The sequence below is a fragment of the Anolis carolinensis genome, chromosome 3 (assembly GCF_035594765.1).
Source record: "Anolis carolinensis isolate JA03-04 chromosome 3, rAnoCar3.1.pri, whole genome shotgun sequence".
Lineage (NCBI taxonomy): Eukaryota > Metazoa > Chordata > Lepidosauria > Squamata > Dactyloidae > Anolis > Anolis carolinensis.
The window spans coordinates 219,400,573-219,422,422 of NC_085843.1; the positions used below are offsets into that span (position 1 = coordinate 219,400,573).

General features: G+C 38.8%; 1 protein-coding gene across 4 annotated transcripts in view; it reads right to left on the reverse strand.

Moving 5' to 3' along the window:
- Positions 1 to 21,850, reverse strand: part of ctnna3 (catenin alpha 3) — a 1,223,202-nt gene that overhangs the window by 310,068 nt on the left and 891,284 nt on the right. For 3 of the 4 annotated variants that reach the window (XM_062977500.1, XM_062977501.1, XM_062977503.1), the window contains one exon: positions 4,277 to 4,477. The exons of the other annotated variant lie outside the window; for it this stretch is intronic. In XM_062977500.1, coding sequence (XP_062833570.1) covers positions 4,277 to 4,477 — 201 coding nt within the window. The remainder of the gene's footprint in view (positions 1 to 4,276; positions 4,478 to 21,850) is intronic. 4 annotated transcript variants of the gene reach the window in all.

Consider the following 21,850-nt stretch of genomic DNA (forward strand, 5'->3'; position numbering starts at 1 on the left):
TCTGGCAAGGCTAGATTGCAAAAGTATAGATGAACACCACGCTCTTAGATGGGCAGTGCCGGATTTGCCATGATGTGTTGCAATTCCAGCAGAACACCTAAGAGCATGGTGTGCTGATGAGTTTATTAACCAACATAGTCAAATGGTTCCTAACCATCATAGGAACTGTCATTAAAAAAACCACCTTGAAGGACTATGCAGTTCTCATATCTTCTTTAAAACATGTGTTTGAAGTCACATGTAACCATCATGTCCATTAGAAACTACAGTTGGATAGCAGAAAGCCAGAGGCAAGAAGGAAAGAGCTTTAGAGATCTGACTTCAATTAGCCAGAACAGAGGGTGTTTCCTTAAGAGATGCCTCTGGGGATCTACTCTGTTGGTATATTTGCAAACACAATATAGCAAATATTTTGATGGCATCATAGTTTTTTTAGTGTTATCTCCTACAAAGGAAAGTACCCTGGAAGTACTTCCTTCAAGAGAATTGCTGCTTCAAAGTGGGAAAAGGGAGTTACAGTCATCATTGCCAAACCTTTTAACATCAGCTTTGAATGCGATTTCCTACTTCTTGGCAGGGGGTTGGACTGGATGGCCCATGAGGTCTCTTCCAACTCTATTATTTTATGATTCTATGATTCTATGATTCAGCACCAACCCTCTCCATCTTATTTGTAATAAAAAAATCTTACAGAAACATCAGCTGCCATGGAACATGATTCTGCTGCTGGTGTTGTAATATAGGAATGAACAATATTCAGGGATCAGGGCTTTTTTTGACATCTACCTAGATTCTCTGGTGTCTCTGTTGCAGCAATTGCCAATTGCTGTAGTGGAGGTAAATATATTTTGTCTTCTCTTAAAACAGCCATGTGCCTTTTTTACAAGGTGATTTGTGCATCCAAGCTACTTAGTGGGATATCATTCCTCTTGTACAGAAGACACAAGGGAAGAAGTACTGTTTGAAAAACAGGGATGGACAACTGTATACAATCTAGGAGCTGCACACACAATACCTATGGGATTGTAGAGAGCCACAACCCCATCTTTAAAAAATACTTAAAATCCACCTCTGCACCTTATTGGGAATGTGAAGGGCAGTTCTCCCATGGTTTGCCAATATAACAATAAACATGTGACACATGAAATCTAGATAAACTTTAGAGTGAAGTCAAGATGTCAAAAGTTATTAATGAGGATGAACACACTCTTCTCTGATGAGGTAATGACAAAGGGGGAATGTGAGAGGACAAGGCAGAGATTGGGGCATTTAGAAAGCAACTAAAATAGGAAATGACAGAGCATTAACTGGAATTGCCTCCTCCAAATCTGGATAGTTGGAGAGTTTGCCTCACATGCTGTTTTAAGCCCAAGAAATAAGCAAGACATTAACTAGAACTAACTTCCAGTTTATTTCCTGGGACTAAAGAGAAGAGACAAAAACATGCCAAAATTTCTCCTATCACCCACAATGATAAGTTTAAAAAAAAAACCTTAAGAATTGAATATGCCTTAGTGTCTAAAATACCCTGGGAAAAGTGAATGACCTGTATATATTTTTTAAACTACAGAGATGTAACAACAACAAATAAATCAGCACAGATAATGGAAACTCTACCAGGGACCTGGAAAGGACCACAAAAAAAAAACTCAGCAAGATGCATGTTGCCCACCAGTGGTATGACTAAACCTGAAGGTTAGATCATTTGCTTATTAGGATTACTATCCCAGGAAAGTAAAATGTGAGGTCAACAGAGATAAGGATTGCTGGTGTATAGCAGGAAAATACAGCTTCCCCTGAGAAAGAGTCTAGGGCCTCTTCCACATAGCTGAATAAAATCCAACATTTTCTGCTTTGAACTGGAATACAGTAGAGTCTCACTTATCCAACATAAACGGGCTGGCAGAACATTGGATAAGTGAATATGTTGGATAATAAGGAGGGATTAAGGAAAAGCCTATTAAACATCAAATTAGGTTATGATTTTACAAATTAAGCACCAAAACATCATGTTATACAACAAATTTGACAGAAAAAGTAGTTCAATACACAGTAATTCTATGTAGTAATTACTGTATTTATGAATTTAGCACTAAAATATCACGATATATTGAAAACATTGACTACAAAAATGTGTTGGATAATCCAGAACGTTGGATAAGCGAGTGTTGGATAAGTGTGTATATGGCAGTGTGGACTCAGATAACCCAGTTCAAAACAGATATTGTGGGATTTTCTGCCTTGATATTGTGGGATATATGGCTGTGTGGAAGGACCCTAAATTCTATGTCCTTGGCATGCACAATTTGGGCAAAGCTCAGCCAAATGTTGATTCGTTTTTGGTTAGAAAGCCTAGTTGTACAGCTGCTTGCTGAGGACATTACTTTGCAGATTTTTATGTTTTATCTTCTGAAATATTTTTCAAATAAAATAATCTTTTTCCCCTTAGGGAAGTGGAGTGTATGGGTATCTCTTAGGAATTCAAGTTTATTCACCACACATGGTCCAAATGTCAAAAATCATTTATGTTAAACATTGCTTCATACATATTTTAACTGAATAATTTAAGGAGATTGTATTCTGATGTTAAAAGCTCTGTACAACTCGATTATGATGGTGCACCCAAATTTGACATCATGGAGGTGTCATTTGCTGCCGCCTTTTGCTATTTATGGATTTAGACACAGGTTCATTACTGTCACAGCTGTATAATGGAACAGCAATCAGTTCTCAGCATTAAAAGCAAGTTCCAATAAGAAAACAACTGGTATACTGCACAAAAGCTGGGTTTTAAAAATCATTTCCAGTTGTTCTGTTCATGCGGTAATTAGAAAAAGATGTTGTGCCACAAGATTTTATGTCTCTTCTGAAAAAGTGGAAAATGAGAGCAGGACAGATGAGGAAACGCAAGAAACGGATGAGTAACTGGTCCTTCCAAACTTTTTTCTGTGAGTGTCTTTTTATGAGTTTCTTCTGAAAGTGTCTTATGCTAATAATGTGTTCTCTCCACTGTTCAAAATGTTATTCAGACAATTTCGAATGATAGTAATGAAGTAGTGGGTGGTGACTCTGATGTCAGTGAACTATGGAATGAACTTCAGGTTTTAGTCAGGATGCTAAGGGCAAACTTCAAAAAATAGGTTCAGCACCTTAGGACCTGATCACATGGAGATCCTTAAGCCAAGGGGAACTGCAGGAGAATAGAGCAGTGGGGCGAATCCATGAGGCAGCGAAGGAAACCATTGGGCAGAACCCTGCATTACCCCCTTTACCATAATACATGTTTTCCTGTCTGTCCCTGGCTTACTCAATGAGAACATAGTTTCTATATGTTTTTAAGTTTTGTATAATGTTTTTTATTTAGTACTGTTAATTGATTTAAATGTGTTGCTTGATTTTATTGAATTTTGTTCTGGGCATTGAATTTTGCCAATCTCTGTCAGCTGCCTTGAGTCCCCTCGGGTGAGAAAGGCAGGGTAGAAATGTTGCAAATAAATAAATAAATAAAATTGCCTCCCCATGTTCTCAGGGCAGCCTCTCAACATGCTGCCTAGATGCAGCCAGAATAGAGCCAGGACAGAGCCTTGCCAGAAGTAGCTCTCCGGGCTCTGGTGGACTCAGGCCTGGCTGCATCTCAGCAGCATCTTAGGATGGTTTTGCCCATGTGATGAGGTCTGAAACTCTTTTCAAATGTGGTCTGAAACTCAGATCACATTCAATACCACATTGATATCAGAGCCACAAGTCACAACTGTAGTCATGATATGGCCAATTTCCTCAATACTCTTCTTATGGGGAAACAGTTTCTTCCCTTCTGTTTTCCCCTACACAGTTTTTATTAAATCACGAGTAAAAGCCCTTAATGTCATCATATTTTGGTTTTGTTTTCCCCTACATTCAGTTTAAAAATAAAAAAAACCCAACTTGTTTCCAACAAACTTATGAAGAAGATTGCAATTTTTGGGATGTTCTTTTTAAAACTAAGCAACCCAAATTCTCATCCATCTGTACCAGAGTATTTCTTGTATCCAAGTCTGAGTAATGCTACACAGCTTTTATGAGCTTCAGCACTTTGTGGTGGCAATAGCACTAGTCCAAACATACTAGCTCAATTCAATTGTCAAATTATGATTATTTTTGAGAACCCCTTATTCTCTTTACAATTTACCTACTTCTACTCAATGAAGAATATGCCTCAGTAGTCTCAGCCAGGTAGGCAGGAGTAGGGAAGGGAAGTAAAAAGTAATGCAAATTGAAATGCAGAAAAGTTGCATACCAGCATTTGTAAGATATTGGATGTTTCTCATCACTCCTTCAGTGTAAGCACCAGTCTCGTAGTTGTCCATCTCACCAGAAACAATGTGAGCCACTCTTACTGCACGCCCTCGGATGGCACCAGCTGCACGATCTAAATTGTCAGCATCTTGTTCTCTCAGTGCAATGATGCACTTGTTGACATCCTCAAGGATATGACTCTCTGTTGCAAGAACAAGCACACAAGGTTACTTAGATACTCATTTAAAGTACGGCTACATTAGCTGGGCAATTATGGAAGCATTTTCAAGCTTTGGAGCACATTTGCACTCCTCTGTCATGTTGGCACAGCATCATCTGTAATTTTCCCAAGCTTTGGGTAGGGGCAATATAATTTCTCCTCAGCTACTGTGTTTAAATTATCAAACCAATTCATATACAGGCAACCTGATGAGTTCAGGTCAGTCAATCTATGCAAAAAATGTGTTGTTGGAACTCTGCATTTGAAGACTCATAGATTTCCTTTTCTTTCTTGTTTCTACTCTTTTCCTTGGTATGTCTTTTGAAATTCAGTTCACAAGATGTCTTGTATTTTTTATCCTCCTCCCTTCTGTTATCATCACAGCTACTGAGGTGATTTTTGCCAAGAGAAAGTGATTGGTTTAAGATCTCCCCGAGAGTGTTGTAATAGTATGTGGCACTAAGTCTGAAAAAACACTACTCTGGATCAGCCTCACCTGCTTCTTGTCTGTTTGGTTAGCTCAAGAAAGACCATAAACCTCTCCCTCAGCCATAGTTATTTTTAAAGCATAATGCCAAGTAGTTGACACTATTTTCCTTAATCATTATTCAATTATCTCTAACTGTTCAAAGTTTCATATTTTATAAACATACTAAACAAATAATCTTCAACATATAAATGGTTCTAGGTAACTTTCTTGTCTTTAGTCATATCTAATAATTAAAAGTAATTAAATTTTATTGCTCAAAAAGTGAGAAAGACAACATTGTGCTAAATGTTATGTATTGCTTGAACCAGATATAATATCTGTCAAATAGGTGAGAACTAGCTACAACCATCACATGCCAAGGTTTGCTGGGGCCAACCACTTAGTATACAGTAGTGCAGCAATGCCTTTGGGTTTATAGCACTACATGTTTATTATCTTTTCATATCTCATTTTTCCATTCAAGGAATTAGATGTGGCTTATACAATATTCTTTGTTTTCATTTTAGGTTCTTGTATGGAAGATCAAGCTGAGTCAGTGATTATCCCCAAGTAACAAATTTGAGGAAAAGATGTCACAGATTTGAGGAAAAAAGTCACAGCTTTGAGGAATAGATGGGGTATATGAAGTAATACAATGGTTGAATGGAATGGGAACCTGTATTTCTGATGTCTCAGTCCAATACTTTAATCCAGTGGTTTTCAAAGTGCTCCACAGAGCCCTTGGGGCTCTGCAAAGCATACTGAGGGGCTCCACAGTTTTCTCCTCTTTCTCTCTCCTTCTCCTCCTCCCCTTCCAAGCTTCCTCTCCTCTTCCCTGTTCCCCTTCCCCCTTGCCACCAAAAGCCTTTTTTCATTACTTTCTTACTACCCAGATCTTTTTCCCTTTACCTTGTTTGCTTCCAAAACCCTATATCCCTCCCACCACTCAGAGGGTGCTTTGATTGTCTTTTTTCCTACATAGCAGAAGAGAGTTGGACTGGATGATCAGAGGGTCTTCCACTGAAATACTGTTATGCTTATGTTGGTTAAAATTGTTCTTTTTCCTTTCCTTTCCTTTTTTTTTTTTTGCATTACAAACGCAATATGTGCAGTGTGCATAGGAATTCATTCATTTTTTTAAAATTAGTTCACATAAGCAATCTCCATTCATCTGCCACTGGTCCGGCCTGTCCGTCAAATTTTAAAACACAATGCATCAAAAGGTTTGCCCATGCCTATATATATATATATATATATATATATATATATATATATATATATACACACACATACATACATACACACACACTTTATTGGGGCTTCACAAGAAACTTTTGCTTCAAAAAAGGCTCAGAGGCTGAAAATGTTTGAGAAGCTCTGCTCTAACCACCAAGAATTATATGTGGTCCACCACCCATTACCTTGCCAAGATATTACTGCTTACCCAACTCTGTCTTTTCTTCTAAACCTATGTCAAATCTAGAGCAAGGGCTGAGCTTTGGCTTGGTAAAAAACTAGTGCAGTAATAATGATGGGTGTTGCTGAACAACATGCGTGGGTGATGGTAGTCTTGAAGAATGCCAGTGCAAAGGCATCTGGTGTGTTACTCCCTTTGGGGTGGGGGGTTATTGGAAAGATTTTCTTGTTTCTAAGGCCTATACGAAAGCAAAAAAATAGAAAGGGAAAAATGAGTTTTCTGAAATTGGTTCTTATTATTATGAAAAGTAGCACTGAGTATATTTTAAAAATAATTCTTGCTCCTTTTACCTATTTTATGTCTTTTAGCACACAGTTGAGACTATCAGGTGATCCACTGAAAGTATGGGCTGCTAACTTTTCCCATTTCTTTGCTCAGATTTTGAAACAAGACCAACTTTATGCCTCAATACAAAAACCCAAATAGCAGAAATCGCTACTTGTTATTCATCAAATCCTCAAAAGGCGGTGGTGTAGAAGGGTTGTTATACTCAGTTTTAGCAGTACTTTGGCAAATTATGGTGAGTTCCTTTAAGTAGCGAAAGCAGACTGTAAACTACTACATGCATCTGGCACTCATAAGGGAAAAGAGCACAACATGGTAAGAGCACTATTCTTTTCAAGGTCATTGTAAGAACTGCCTGAGAAGTACAGAAAAAAGTTTTGCTTGAGTGGTGTAACTTTTGCATCAATAGCTAGAGGGCCCCAGTCAATTCAGTACCTTTTTATGATAAACTAAATTTACTTTGAAACAAATAAATGAACACTTAAATTTTAGGTCTTTCCTCTTTTGCTTGATTAGCATTATATGACTGCAGACATCTCTGCAATGTTTTTACTCCTTGTGCAATGTGAATAACAGAGTGAACATCACATCAGATTATGCATTGCTAAGTGCTCTCCATTTCAGAACTGCCAATAAAATATTGTCAGAGGATAATGGCCATCTGCTGCTCCTACATAATTGCTCAGGTGAAGACACTTATTTTGGGAAAATATTCCATTGCAACTGCTTTATATGGTCTCTACCAAGCCCTGACACAAACCTGATGTCTGTCTGCATGATGGTGAAATTTGTCCTCCGTGTCTTTGTTGAGATTTTATCACTACGTGAACTTGCTATTTCAAGTAGCCACATTATCATTGATTGTGGATATTTATCACATTGAGCATCTGTGATATCGCAACTCTTCTCATTAGTATAGTTTGGCCAATTCATGTTCTGACTGGCCAATTAATGGTCCCACAATCACTTTCCCTCACTACTGCTGCTCCCTATTTTTTTAATTTTACTTTTATTTTTAGTACATTTGGGTAATTCAAGCATTTAAACACAAAGAGGGAAATATAAATATGTGTCTATGTATATGTCTATATATATATGTGTGTGTGTGTGTATATATACGTATTTTCCAGGGTGGCTCTCACACCTAAGGAGCTGTGTCAATCCCATTGCGAAGGATCTGGACTAAACTTAGCATACATATCCTTCATGACTAACTGAAAAAACTGGTAGGGGTAAAAAATTTGGGGGGGGGGGGTTGAAAGAGGATGATGGCACTTGTAGTTCACCCACATCTAGAGAGCTGTGTAAATCCCATTCATGATGGATTTGAACTAAAGCTAGCACACATACCCATCATAACCAGCTGAAAATACTGAGGGGGTGGGTTCAGTGGTGGTGAACAGATGATTATGGAAGTTGTAGTCCACCCATATGCAGAGAACCTTGTGAATCTCACCAATGATGGACACACATTGCCATCATGATCAAACTTAAAATACTGGTGGTGTTTGGGAGGATTGACAGATGATGATCAGAACTATAGTCCACGCACATCAAGTCTGGTTGTAATGAGAGTTACACCCTGCCAGATCTGGGGGTAATGGGAGTTACAGTTGGCCAGCCCAGAACCTCATGCGAATTGCAGCCTGACCAGGTATTGGACTGATGGGAGTTACACCACATCCCCTGTGTGGTTTCATAAATAGTTCAATTATTTGGTTATACATTTTCTAATAGGAGCATTCAGAAAATCCAAAACAAACAACTATTTCTAATAAATAGCATTACAAAATAACTAACCTAGCCAACACCAGGTACCCAAGCCAGTTAAAATACATATCTAAGTATTTATTGGTATCTGTGTCTCTGTGTAGGTGTGTCTGTGTGGTTCTTTCTATATCTTTCTAGGCATGTATTTGCATGTTCATGGTGCATCATCCATTGTGTGTCTGTCTGTCTATCATCTGTGTATGTGTGTATCATCTGTGTATATCTGTGCATTTATCTGTGTATCTGTGTAGGTATGTATCTGTGTAGGTATGCTGGTAAAATGGCTGGGATTTCTGGGAGTCGTAGGCCAAAAACATCTGGGGACCCCAGGTTGAGAAACACTGGGCTATCTGGGTCTCTCTACGTAGCTATCTGCACGTATATTTATCTAAATATTTGAAAGTATCTGAAAATATCCAAGTATCTGAAAGTTAGTATCATCTGAAAGACAGTATCAAAGTATCTAAGTCAGTATCAAAGTCAGGAACCCAGTTTCCCAGGAAACCAGTGCCCCAGTATCTAAGGAATCCAGAATACTTTTAAGATTAATGTACTTAAGAAGATATGTAGGTGTGCATCATCTATGTATCTATGCATGCATGTACATAAGATACTTTGGTTACTTCAGTTTTAAATAAAATACCTCAAGTGCCTACGTATCTAAGTAACCCAGAATCCCAGTATCCCAATAACTCAGTATTCCAGTAACCCAATAACCTAAGTATCAAATGAGCCCCTTATCCAAGGGACAAAGGAGCCTGGTATCCAAGAAACCAAGGAGCCAATGGAGCAAAACTCAAGGAATCAATGAACTATGTAATTCAGTTTCTCAGGAATCAAGGAATCCAGAAGCCTAATTTCCAAGGAACCCAAGATACTTAAGATACTCAAGATACCTAAAAAAGATTTGTAGGTATGCACTATCTATGTGTCTATGCAAGCATGTACTTAAGATGTTTCAAATACTTAAGTTATTTAGTTACTTTAGATTTAAGTAAAGTGATTAAAATAAGTAAAGAGTCAGAATTAGTATCTGAGTAAGCAACCCAGAACACCAGTATCCACTATTCCAGTAACCCAGTATTCGGGGAACCAAGGGAAAAAAGAACCAAGGAAAAAAGGAACCAAAGAACCGAGGATCAAGGAAAATCAATTTCCTTGGAACCTAGTTTCCCAGGAACTCAGTATCTCAGATTCCAAGTATGCAGGAAGCCAAGACACTTAAATACTTAATAAGGCATGTAGGTATGTAAGTGTGCATCAGGCATGTACCCAGTTGGGGGGGGGGGGGCTTGAGGGGCTTCAGCCCTCCCCCGAAATTCTCAGGGTGGTCTGCAAGAAGGCCTTACATTTATTATTTAAACTGCTATGTTTATTCATATCATGATCTGATCACCATGCTCAATATATCCCATATGCATGGGGGTATTGGGATAACGATACAAGAGTTTTGCTAGGGTAGACCCTCTCCCGCTCAGACTCAGCCCCCCCCCCCACCTGGAACCAAAATCCCAGCCCCTCCCGAAACAAAAACCTGGCTACAGGCATGGTGTGCATCATCTATGTATCTATCCATCGTCTATGTGTCTATGCATGCAAGTATATGAACTGTTGTTTTGTAGATTGTTTTATATGAATTGTTGTTTTTACATTGTTTTTAAGCATTGAATTTTTGCTTATTTACTGTAAGCCGCTTTGAGTCTCCTAGGAGAGAAAGGTGGGGTAAAAGTAATGTAAATAAATAATAAATAAAATAAAATGTATTTAAGATACTTAAAATACTTAGATACTCTAGTAAAAAGGGAGATCCTCTGCCTTAATGTGGCTTGACCCAAACATTGGAAGCAGAGAACCAGGAGAGGAAGTAAACTCATTCTCAAAATCTGTTCCTTCTCCAAATGTTTTACCAAGCAATTCTCATCCCAACTCCCAGTTTATTACACAGTAAGGATGGTAGCAGTAAGTAAGTTAATAATAAATCAAGACGCAGACATCCATATTTCAGTCTAGGTCTCAGGATGCTAAGAATCTGAAGGAAAGATGGTAAAGTGCAGACATCAAGTGCTCAGAGCAGTCATACTTATAATTATGACAACAAAGAAAGACATGTCTATTAGGCTTGTGTATGGGTTCATTTGGGCTGTTCACCTTCGACTTCTTCGGCTTGTTCAGACGACCGTAATGGCAAGGGCTCTGCCACCATGTTTTTTTCAACTGTGACAGAGCATGCGGCTCCCAGTTGCAGCTACCTTCTATTCTATTCAAGAGCACGCGGCACATGGAAAGGGGATTTTCCTGTGAGCCCTGTCTGTTGGGCCAATCAGAATAGAGGAAAACTGTGATGTTTCTTATACAAGCTGTATCTATTTAATGGGGTGAGCATCCCCATTTCTCCACTGCATCCTGGCTCTATAGAGAGGTGCTTGGCTTAGCTTGGTTCTAGCATTTAATCTTTTTAATTTTCCTAGATTTTCCTTTATATATTTTTTTTATTTAGTGGGATTGGGAGTTGGAAAGTGTGAGTGGGTAAATGCGTGGCATTGGGGACTTGTGGGTGGGTGTGCTTTTCTTTTAGGGTGGCTCTGAGCTTTGAGTCACACTTTAGCCTTTACTAAAGCTTCTTCTCTTACTTCTCCTCCCTCTTCTCTTTCAGAAAGTACTTTAAAACAATTATTGTTATAAATAATGATAAGAATTCCAGCAAACAGCAAATCCCAATTCTCAGAAAACTAGCAACCTACCTACTTAAACTTACCACCAATACTTAATACCTTTGCAATCTCATCACAAATTCTCTCTGCTGTTTATATTTTTCTTTGTGCTCTAATTTTGCTGTTGCTGCCTAAGAATAATAATAAAACTATTGCCAAACCAACAGAACCCATCATCTCTCTCTAACTCCAACCTCCATCAGGACATAAAATATTATTGTTATTATTATTTCTATTCATAATAATTGTACTTTCAGAAGAACCTTTTAATTTAAAACAACCTGCCTGGTCATGTAAGCAATCATCCAGTCCCATCCAGCCACATCCAGCAGCTCTAGTCCTAGTTCTCCAGTTGTCAGCCACCTGCCTGCCTGCCTGAGCTGAGCTGAAGTCATCCTTCTCCCCTTGTCTCTGAGCTCCCCATTGCCCTTTTTGGGGGCTGCCACTACCTTGCCTTTCTGAATCAATGAAGACTTAAAATAATATAATATGCTCCAAGACATTGGTTTATTTTTCCAAACATGGCTAGGTTTCCCACAATTTGAAAATGTTTGTTTCCCCCCCAGTGGATCATATAGAAGTGTTTTTCTAATAAGGGGACATGCAGCTTGCTTGTTTGTGGATGGTGAGCTGCTGGCCTCTTCCAGTATGCTGTGAGAACAAGAAATGCAAAAGCTTTGGAAGAAGTTGCTGTTGTTGTTTTTTTTATTAGTCACGAAGGTGTAATAGTGGGCTGTGTGATGTGGAAGTACATCCTTGACATTTAGCAGGAAGGAATCCCTAAAAATCAGCAGATGACCCAAATGTTATGAAACTTGGTGGGCCAACAGTGGTAGATGTGTCCTCCAAGTGTGGACATTTTCATCCCAATAGCCATAAAAATGATGGAAAGAGAACCTGAAAAGCCCCCCCATTGCCGCCAATGGGCTGGATCTAGCTGCATTTTCTGGCTGCAGACCAAAAATGGCCATTTGGATGGCCGCCCATTTTCAGGAGGCACGTGAAAATGGATACATGGGTCCCTGAAATTTGGATAGCGGAAATGGATTGAGGTTCAACCAAAACACACAAATCTAATGCTTTTTGCTAAGCATTTTTTTTTGGGGGGGGGGGGGGAGTTAAGGCTATTGTTACTTAATATATAGTTTGAGATTCAAGATGTAAACAAGAGATATCTTAAGGAAATAAGAGACCAGCTGGCTAATAAGTCTATTATTTTCTCAAGTCTTCTGTCATCTAATCAAACTTGAGCAAAGTCTGCATTATTGCCTGGGAGGACATTCCTTTCTTTTAATTTCCTGTCTGAGAAGCAGATTAACATCTGTTCTGGGTTTTTTTTGTTTTTGTCTTCTGTTAATTTTTGTTTTGCTGCTTCTCTTAATTATCTTTATTAAGACTGAACATAATGATTCTGAGTTGCCATTATCAATTCTTATTTCATTGCCTCTCTTGTAGGTTATAAGTCAATTTGGTTTATGCAACAAGAACAGTTGAAGATGAAAAATACCTATTTGTTGATTAATCTAGATAGACAGTCAGTAAAAGTAAATTGGCAAAACTCCATTCTAATCCACTATGAATCAATCAACTATAATGTAGGCAGCAAAACGCAGAAATACAGTATATGATTTCAACTGAAAACTTGACAGGACTCATACTTCTACCAACTCTGTTCATACTGAGGGTCCATCTACATGGGCACCTAAAACCAGGGACAGTCTGAAGCTCAGATAACATTGAGGTGTTTATATACTTTGCTCCTGGACCATAGCAGCAGCAGCATAGTCATGATCATCCCATCAGGCTGATCCTGAAATGGGTACCTTTGCTGACATCAGGTACCTCACAATGGCCTGGAGCTCTGTGGCTGCTGTCATGGTGATGAACAGCCCTGGTAAGTGCCATCCCTTTTCCCCTGTGCTGCAGAGCCCAGGGGAAATGGAATGTTGGCACTGCCCCATGTGAACAGCTGGTCTAGTTCAAATTCGTACAGTTGCAGCTGTTAACAACAATCCCAAAGTGCAGACTGCTCCAGAGCTTCAGAGTATTCCCTGACTTTTTCTAAAGCAAGGTAGAATTTGGACCGAAAGTCCCTGAATGTCATGAGGATGTTCAGGAGCAAGGTCTGGATTAATTTGTGCCCTACGTAGGCATGCCCTGACTCATGTGTTTGCCATCCATATATTCATACTCCTACTGTGATTTTAATCACACATAAAGAAGTAGAATAAGTTTAACAGCTTTTGCACTGGCACTTAATGCAATATAGCTGGCACCACTTAAACATCCTGGAATCCTCTGCATTCTCTGACTTGTATCACCAGAATTCTACCATGGCAGTTCCTGCCACTGCCAAGATTTCAACAATATTACTGGCAAATGTGGTGTACCTATTATGCCTTGTCGATTAGGAAAATCACACTCTCAAGAACCTGCATTCTATGTGCCATGATTTCTACCAAAATGTTATGGGACATTCAGCAGCAGGGCAAGAAATAGTACCATACGCCTACCATCCCTTGAGGAGAGGAGGGTAAAAAATTATCATTGTGGCTGACCTATCAAAATTATTTAAAATTGAGTGGGAAGGACTTTCCCGAGCTCAGACTAACAAACATATAACTGATTTCTGTGTAACTGTTTCTTGCATTGATCCAATGATTAAAAACAATCCCATTCAAGCTCTCCCTGTGCATTAGTATAAAGAACACGAGCTGAAGTGGCAAAAGGAGCTTCCTGGACTGGCGATTTTAGCTCAAACCCAAAAAAGGGACTAAACTGGCTTGCCACAATGTAGTGCTTTTCAAGTATATGAGTCACAATATCTTTTTTATTCAGCATGGATAACAAAGCAAGAGAAGATGAATTTCAAAAAAGAAAACACGCATTCAGACATACCGTAGGTATGGTAGTAAACAAAAAGAACTAAAGTCATAAATTCCACTTGAGACATTTATCTTGCTTATCTAGACAGTGGAAGATTAGGCTTGTTATCATTTACATACAGATTGCCAATGCAGAATAACCCTCCTGTTTCTTTACTCTCCCTGGGGAAAGGGGCATGCGGGGATATGAACTAGCAACACTTAAAACCATGTCAGTAAATTCCTTACCCTCTGTTCATCCCAGACTGAAACTCCAGGGTACAGTACAAAGCTCAGTGTGGGGCAAGAATTCCCGGAACCATCATCATTTGTTTAGAGTATCCTAGGGATCCTTCGCTTATCAAACAGCAATTAAACACTATCATTTTGTTGCTATTGAGTTGCATTTTAGAACAATCAGGGTAACTTCATTAATGCCCTGTGCATTTGCTATTAAGCTTATCAGTGGGGGTTTAGAAAAAGTATGGCTTCAACGATAATTGGCTTATGTGCAATATATCTTTTGTTCCTTCTATTTATGGAGAGACAAAATAACATATATTCAGTTGCTTTGTTTGACATGTACTTTATAGAATTGAACTGCACCTTCATTGAGGAAAAGAGGGAGGACAGATTATTGAAATCCTTGTGATAGAGCCACTATTCTTTTCAATACAATTTAATCCATTTTTTGAATTCAACCAGAAACAATTTGTAATGTGTGCAAGCACACTTGCACACATGTAAGTCACCTGTTGATTTATGGCAAACCCATGGATTTCATTGGGTTTTCTTAGACAAGGAATACTCAGAAATATAGCTTATTCCTTGGCAGTCTCCAGTGCAAATACTGACCATCGCTGACCTTGCTGACCTTCTAAGATCAGATGGGATCTGATACCTTTAGGTACACCTTCTAAAAGACTTAAGAAGTGGTAGCAATAGTTTGTTTGCTGCTTTCCTTTGTGTCAGAAAATTTTGTGGGTTTGCAATTCTCATCAGCTCTAACCAACAGAACCCATGATTAAGGATCATAACAGTTTCAGCCCCAATATACTCAGGTTTCCCATTTCTGCTTTAAAGGAAAATGCTCTGGGACTTCAACAAATATGGTGATAAGAACTGAGCCAGAAGACATAATAGCAACTGGGAGTGCCCATAAGTAGCTAAAGTGCAGGCCCAATTTAAACCACATAGCACAGCAAAATCATGTCCATAGAATGTGAAGCATACTATAGAAAATGGAAAGCAGAGGTGGGGAGGGTTGCCAAAAAAAAACCCAAAAAAACCCAAGGGCATGACTGTGCAGAAAGTGTCAAGTGACCTTCTGGGATAGGTAGTTGATTACCTCCGCTAACTGCTACTTTCCATTTTTTACCGCCTATATTCACTAATTGTCTCATCTTCAAGAAAATAGCATGAAAATATCTGTAATTGTTTTCATTTCAGGATTTTTAATCTTTTAATCTTAATCTCATGTAGAGGTTTTGAGTAAATTTCACAATAAAGTTGTGACCTCCTCCAAAAAAACCTTTTCAAAGTAATGCAAAACTCTTGTGGTTTCACATAGCATGTTGTTGTTTATTTATTCAGTTGCTTCCGACTCTTCGTGATCTTATGGACCAGCCCATGCCAGAGCTTCCTGTCAGCTGCCACCCCAGGTTTTCTTGTCTTCTCATTATGTTCACATGGCATGGAGGGGAAAAATATTAATTCTTCTGTTCTGAAGATGAAAGGAACAACGATGTACATCCCTAATTGCATGAACACTTTGGAAGCTTTTTAAATCAAAGTTTTCAATGAATACATGAACGAAAGCAGGAGAAATTCCTTTGCAAATCATTAGATGGCCATTGATGGGGAGGCCATGATAGCAACCAACTAGCAGCTCCTGAACTAAACCCCCAAATGGAGAGCAGCACACACCGGATAACCCGAGACCCACAGTTAAAAATGCCACCCAGCAAAAAGAAAAGAACCCAGAACAGCCCCAGCATGAAACAGGAACTCACAAATCATCCAAAACAGAGAAACAGATGAGAATTGACTCCTTCCAACCTTCCAACCACAGAAATGATTTCAAGTTGGTAAAGACAAAATGTTGTGATGTGGCATATTCAATAAAAGACATAATGTAAAATATAATTCATCTGGGAAAAGATTGTACATATTTCTGGGGTGTTTGAAAAGGATATGATTGTTGTTGAAAAAGAGGAAAAGGTTGCTAAAGAAAACTACTGCTTCTTCTCCTTTTCCTAAGCTCCATTTACTGTGCATTTTATACAGCACTAGAGCTTAAAACAGAAGCTCTTATTCCCAAGATAGGAATTAAGTAACTAAATAAATCACATTATGGATTAAGTTACAAATTTGCTTAATGAAAAAGGATAGTAAATTATCTTTATTATTTTAACTAAAGTGACTGATTTAAGTTGGAATTTCAGCATAATTTTGTTTTCCAGGATTGAGTCATTAAGTAATTAATTTATTAAATGAGCCACAGAGCTAAAGAGCCAACAGGTAGTTTTGTGCATTTGTAAAGAATCACTATCAGTTCCTGTTTGTTTCATTTGTAAGGCCCTGTTTTCGTTTTTGAGTGCCTCTCCTGAAAACCGGTGTCTTTCCAGTTGAGCTTTTTCATCCAAGGCCTGAAAAAACAAATATTTCCATCCCATTGGAGGCAACACACCAACGCTTGCCAGGACTTACAGCCGGGCACTCAGTAAGAGGTGCTCAGTGTTCAGCTGTAGGCCCTGGTACTCGACTGTAGGCCCTTGGCTGTAAGCCCAGGTGAGGGCAGAGTGCCTTTTACTCAGTGCTCAGCGCACTCAGCTTTAGGCCCTGGCACTCAGCTGTAGGCCCTGGCAGGCGCTGGCGCTTTCAACCTAGAATTTAAAATATCTGCAACATTCTTTCCACAGTTGACTAAAGAACATTCTGATTACTTTGACCATGATGAAATAGAATGGTATTCCCATTGATTTGGTAGTGAAATAAAATATGTCATTAGGCCTTTTCAGAATGATTTAAAGCCTTGATCTCCCATGCAAATGGGGAACAGGACTGTGGCAAGAAGCCTCAACCCCAATGTTGCACATAGTTCATACTCCTCTCAGTATTCCCTTAAAGCATCCTTTATAATATGCACATGGTTATAACCCTTTTGAAACTCATACATGTGTTTTACATTAGAAATAATTAAGAAGCTCTGAAGTGGGGGAGCATATTAATATAGATAGCTTAGAGCATGTGGGAAGATTTAAACAAAATATCTTGCTTCTGTATTCGCCCGAGGGGCTTTGCCAGCTGCCCATCTACCAAGAGCTGAATCCTTCAAGGAAAAACAATGCCAGCCAGAAAACCCAAATCCTGTCAACAGAAACACCAATCTTCTGAGGAAACCCAGAGATGAGAGGCTGCCAGACTCCAATAACATAAAGATAAAATCTGTATGTTTTCATTGAACTAATAAGCCTTATTATGTTCTGAGTTTTACCCTTTGTACAAACAAAATTTGGTCAATAATTCCACCATGTTCTGTTAAACATACTGATTCACCTTACTTATTTATTTATTTATTTACTCTATTTATATCCTGCCTTTCTCTACCCTGAAGGGGACTCAAGGTAGCTTACACAGAGGCATTATTCAATGCCATAAAAACATATACAATTCAGAAGTTAAATTAAATTAGATAAATATCAACTTCGTTTAAAGTGCATTTTACTGTTTTCTGCAGACTCCTTTATCTTGTATATAGTCTTATATGGATTCGATTCCAAAATTCAGTCTGAAATATATTTATAAATTGGTAAAATAAATATAAATAAAATTTAATCTTGATTTTTATGATACAAAGCCAATACTATTTTATGTGTTTCCCACCTTGCCCATTTCAGAATTTTTTTCCCCCTCACTTGTAATAATGAAGTTTTCACACATGCAGTAACCATAATCACAGTGATAATGTAAGGTTAATTTCCCAGCGTGTTTCTGTTGCACATTAACATTAATCTAGAGCTAAACTGTATTTTTGAATAAAAGGAAAACAAACAACCAAGAACTGATTAGTGATATCCTTTCATAAACATAGAATAGAAAATTATGGTAAAATACTACAATACCAAGTTCAAACCTGTTTGCAGATCTGGATCAATTCACTTCAGCATGCATTTAAGAAGTGAGGACAATTTGCCTCCATTTACTATTCTACAAGCTTTGTATTTACCTAAGGAACAGAAAACAAGGATGGTAAAAAGCAGTTTAATTTGGATTTCTATAAGTCAACATTATGTGTTTTTGTTGTCCTGACCTAATACCATTGCTTTAGAAGAAAATGAGAAATTATTCCAACACCCTCCCATTCAGAATGCTTTTTAATAAACACAATCATTTTTAGAAAGCATGCTGTATAATAATGGTGTGTTTTCTACAGACTGTTATAGGTACTTTATGGATTAACTACACTAGAGCGAAATCTTTATAAGTGTTACTAACAAGACACATTCAAAGGTAATAGTTAAACAAAGATCTTTGAATGATGGCTTCCTTTTAACATCTTTTTGTAGGATTTTACAAGTCATTTTCTTTGAATGACTTGAGATTTTTCAGATGACTATGGTATCTTAATGTCTGCAGAAAGTCCAAATTCATTTGAAACATGAGCTTTATCTTTACAATATTTATTTATTTATTTGCAGTATTTATATTCCACCCTTCTCACCCCGAAGGATCACATTGCACACATATAAGACAAACATTCAATGCCATAACATAGAACAGAGACAGAGACAGAAGCAGGCACGGGCATGACCTCTTGGTCAGAGTGATTTGTTGCAGCTGGCTACAAACCAGCCTGCGCCACCGCAATGCAATTCAGCTCAATAATCACAGGGGCGATAATGGTACTATTCTCGTAAAACATCAAACATATTAATCCTTTTAAACATTACATTACATAAAGAATCACGCCATCCAAAGTCATAGTCCAGGCCTTTCTGTAGTCATTCTATATATTCCAGATCTGTCATTGCACTGCCCTAGTCACTCAAAGCCTGATCCCACAGCCAAGTTTTTAACTCCCTTCTAAAGGCTAGGAGGGAGGGGCTGATCTAATGTCATTTGGGGGGGAGCTCCATAGCCGACGAGCCACCACTGATAAGACCCTCTCTCTTGTTCCCACCAGTTATGCCTTTGAAGGAGGTGGGACCGAAAGCAGGGCCACCCAGGACAATCCTAATCTCTCCGGTGGTTCATAGGGACATTCGGACAGGTAAGCTGGGGTGGAAACATTTAGGGCTTTATAGGCTAAAGCCAGCACTTTGAATTGTACTCAGTAGCAGACTAGCAGCTAGTGGAGCTGGCGCAACAGGAGAGTTGTCCAGTGAGCAATCTGGCTACTGCCCGTTGAACCATTTGGAGCTTCTGAACCGTCTTCAAAGGCAAACCCATGTAGAGTGCATTGCAGTAATGTATTTGGATTGGATCAAATTAATAGTTTATTGTAGTTGGGACATTGTCCATTAAAGAGCTCAGGCTGAGGTTAGAGTTCACTACAGTTGGTAACATCAGGAGAGTGAAAGAGGATTTACACCAAAGACTACTGTTGGGTAGTTATAGAGTTATAAAACCACTTGTTTATTTAAAGTTACGTAAGTTAATCAACCAAACCTGCAACCATAAGCTTTGTACAAAATAAACGTGTTGTTATTTGTTAACAACGGTCTCATTTCATTCCATGTACGTCTGTGGAGCCAAGTTTCATCGGTAATAATTCAAAAACCTCACGTTGGTGGCAGTTACTTTAAAAAATCACCTAATTGGGGAAGAATATTAGACACCAGTACTTCAGAAAGGGAACCACAACATCTAAATCCCTAAATACAGAAACAGAGGCTGGGATCTTGGAATAAAGATCACCCCCTGTAATCTTTCCCCTCATATAAAGGTGATATATGTAATCTAGAGGGATTACCTCAGCAGGGGAAACAGCATTTACCATTTCCCTGCCTCACCTCATCCATCCCTGTCACATACATCATCTATGCATTTTTTGGTGGCAGCGGTGGGATCAAAAGGATTCCTCCCTGTCACACCATCATCCACATTACACTTGGTTATGTCCATTTTTTTTATTGGAGACTCTGTATCAGACATCCTTTCAGGCCTGAAAGTAAATAATCCTCAGTCCTTGTAGCTTCCAACATGTTTTGCGTGTCTTCATCTGGCTGGCAAAGTAGCAGGGCTCACTAGGCATTAGACCATCTTCCCGCCCCTTGGCAGGTAGCTGAATTTTGTTTTTAGTTATTTACTCATCATTCAGACGTGACTCATACAATTCCTCTTTGGTTAAACTAGCATTTAATTCCTTATTTTCTCATTTTTAAAATTGGCAATGTAAGTAATTTTTTTAAAAAAACTGAAATATTACAAGCCTTTTTGCTGTTATATAAAACACACTTGAGTGGTAAATTTACACCTTTCAAAACAAAGAAATTAAGTTAGCTTGCCTTAGTTATTGCAAAAAATAATTACTGATTATATGCTTGTAAGTAAGTACAGTAGGCAACCATAGATTCAACAATCCACAGCTTAAAACGTTTAAAAGCACAAACCAAAAGCTATACTTTGATTTTGCCAATTTTATATAAGGAATGCCATTATACTACACCAGTCTATAAAATGGAAATTGAGCATATATGTGTTTTGGCATCCATGGGGGGTGGGTGTGCCATGGAACCAAACCTCAGCAGATACCAAAGGCCAATTGTACTTCCAATCTCTTGTATAGATGAACCCACATAGGTTTGTCCATCTACACAAACCTGGGATGGAAACAGTATGAGTCAGATCTGGTGCAAATCCCAGAACATATGTTGAAATTAGGGATTTAGCACACAGAATCAAAGAGTTGAAAGAAACCAGGACCAGGGCTGTCCATGGGGGGGGGGGGGGAGAGGGGGGGTGTTAGGGGTTCAATCCCCACCCCACCAAAGATTTTTCAGCTTTTTTAAACCTGGTTTACTCATGAATTTTAACTGATTAACCAAATCCCCATGAATGTCCACTGAAGCTTATCTGTCTTGAATGTCCACTAAAGTTTATCAATGGAGCCTGATTTCTAAATTATTTTGCGTTATGGAACTACTCTTCATCATTCGCTAAAAAAAGTTTCACCCTCCCCACCCACCCCCCCACCCCGCCCCTGAAAAAACTCTCCCTGCCATACAGGAATATACATATAATCAAATAACTCTTGACATATGGCCAACCAGAGTTTGTTATGTTATATATAGGGCATAAACAACCATTGCATTTGCCATGTAAAACATATCAATGATGCAAGTCCCCAGATGCGTCTCAAACGCCATCCTGCATTTAGAGATAGGCCTTGTGAGAGTGGAGGCGAGAGCATGGATAGACACTCTCAATTACTGGCTGCATCTGTCTCACTCGCCATGTGGCCTTGCCCCGCTAACTCTGAGAGATGAGTTTCAATCTACATGGAACAAAGTAGTAGCAACAAAAATCGCAACTCTAGGCTTCTCTCAAAAACATCTACTAAGCATGGGATGAGACCAAGCTAAGGTCCACATCAGACAACGGATCCTGGACACAGAGCGACAATCTGATTTAGCTTGCTCTCCAGTCTTTAACATTAGTGCAAACAACAGATATAACATCGCTCCCATGGCTTATTTAACAAACCTGGAGGTGCCTAATCATCGTAAAGCCTTCACTCTTGCAAGATGCCACGCCCTCCCATCGGCAGTACTGGAG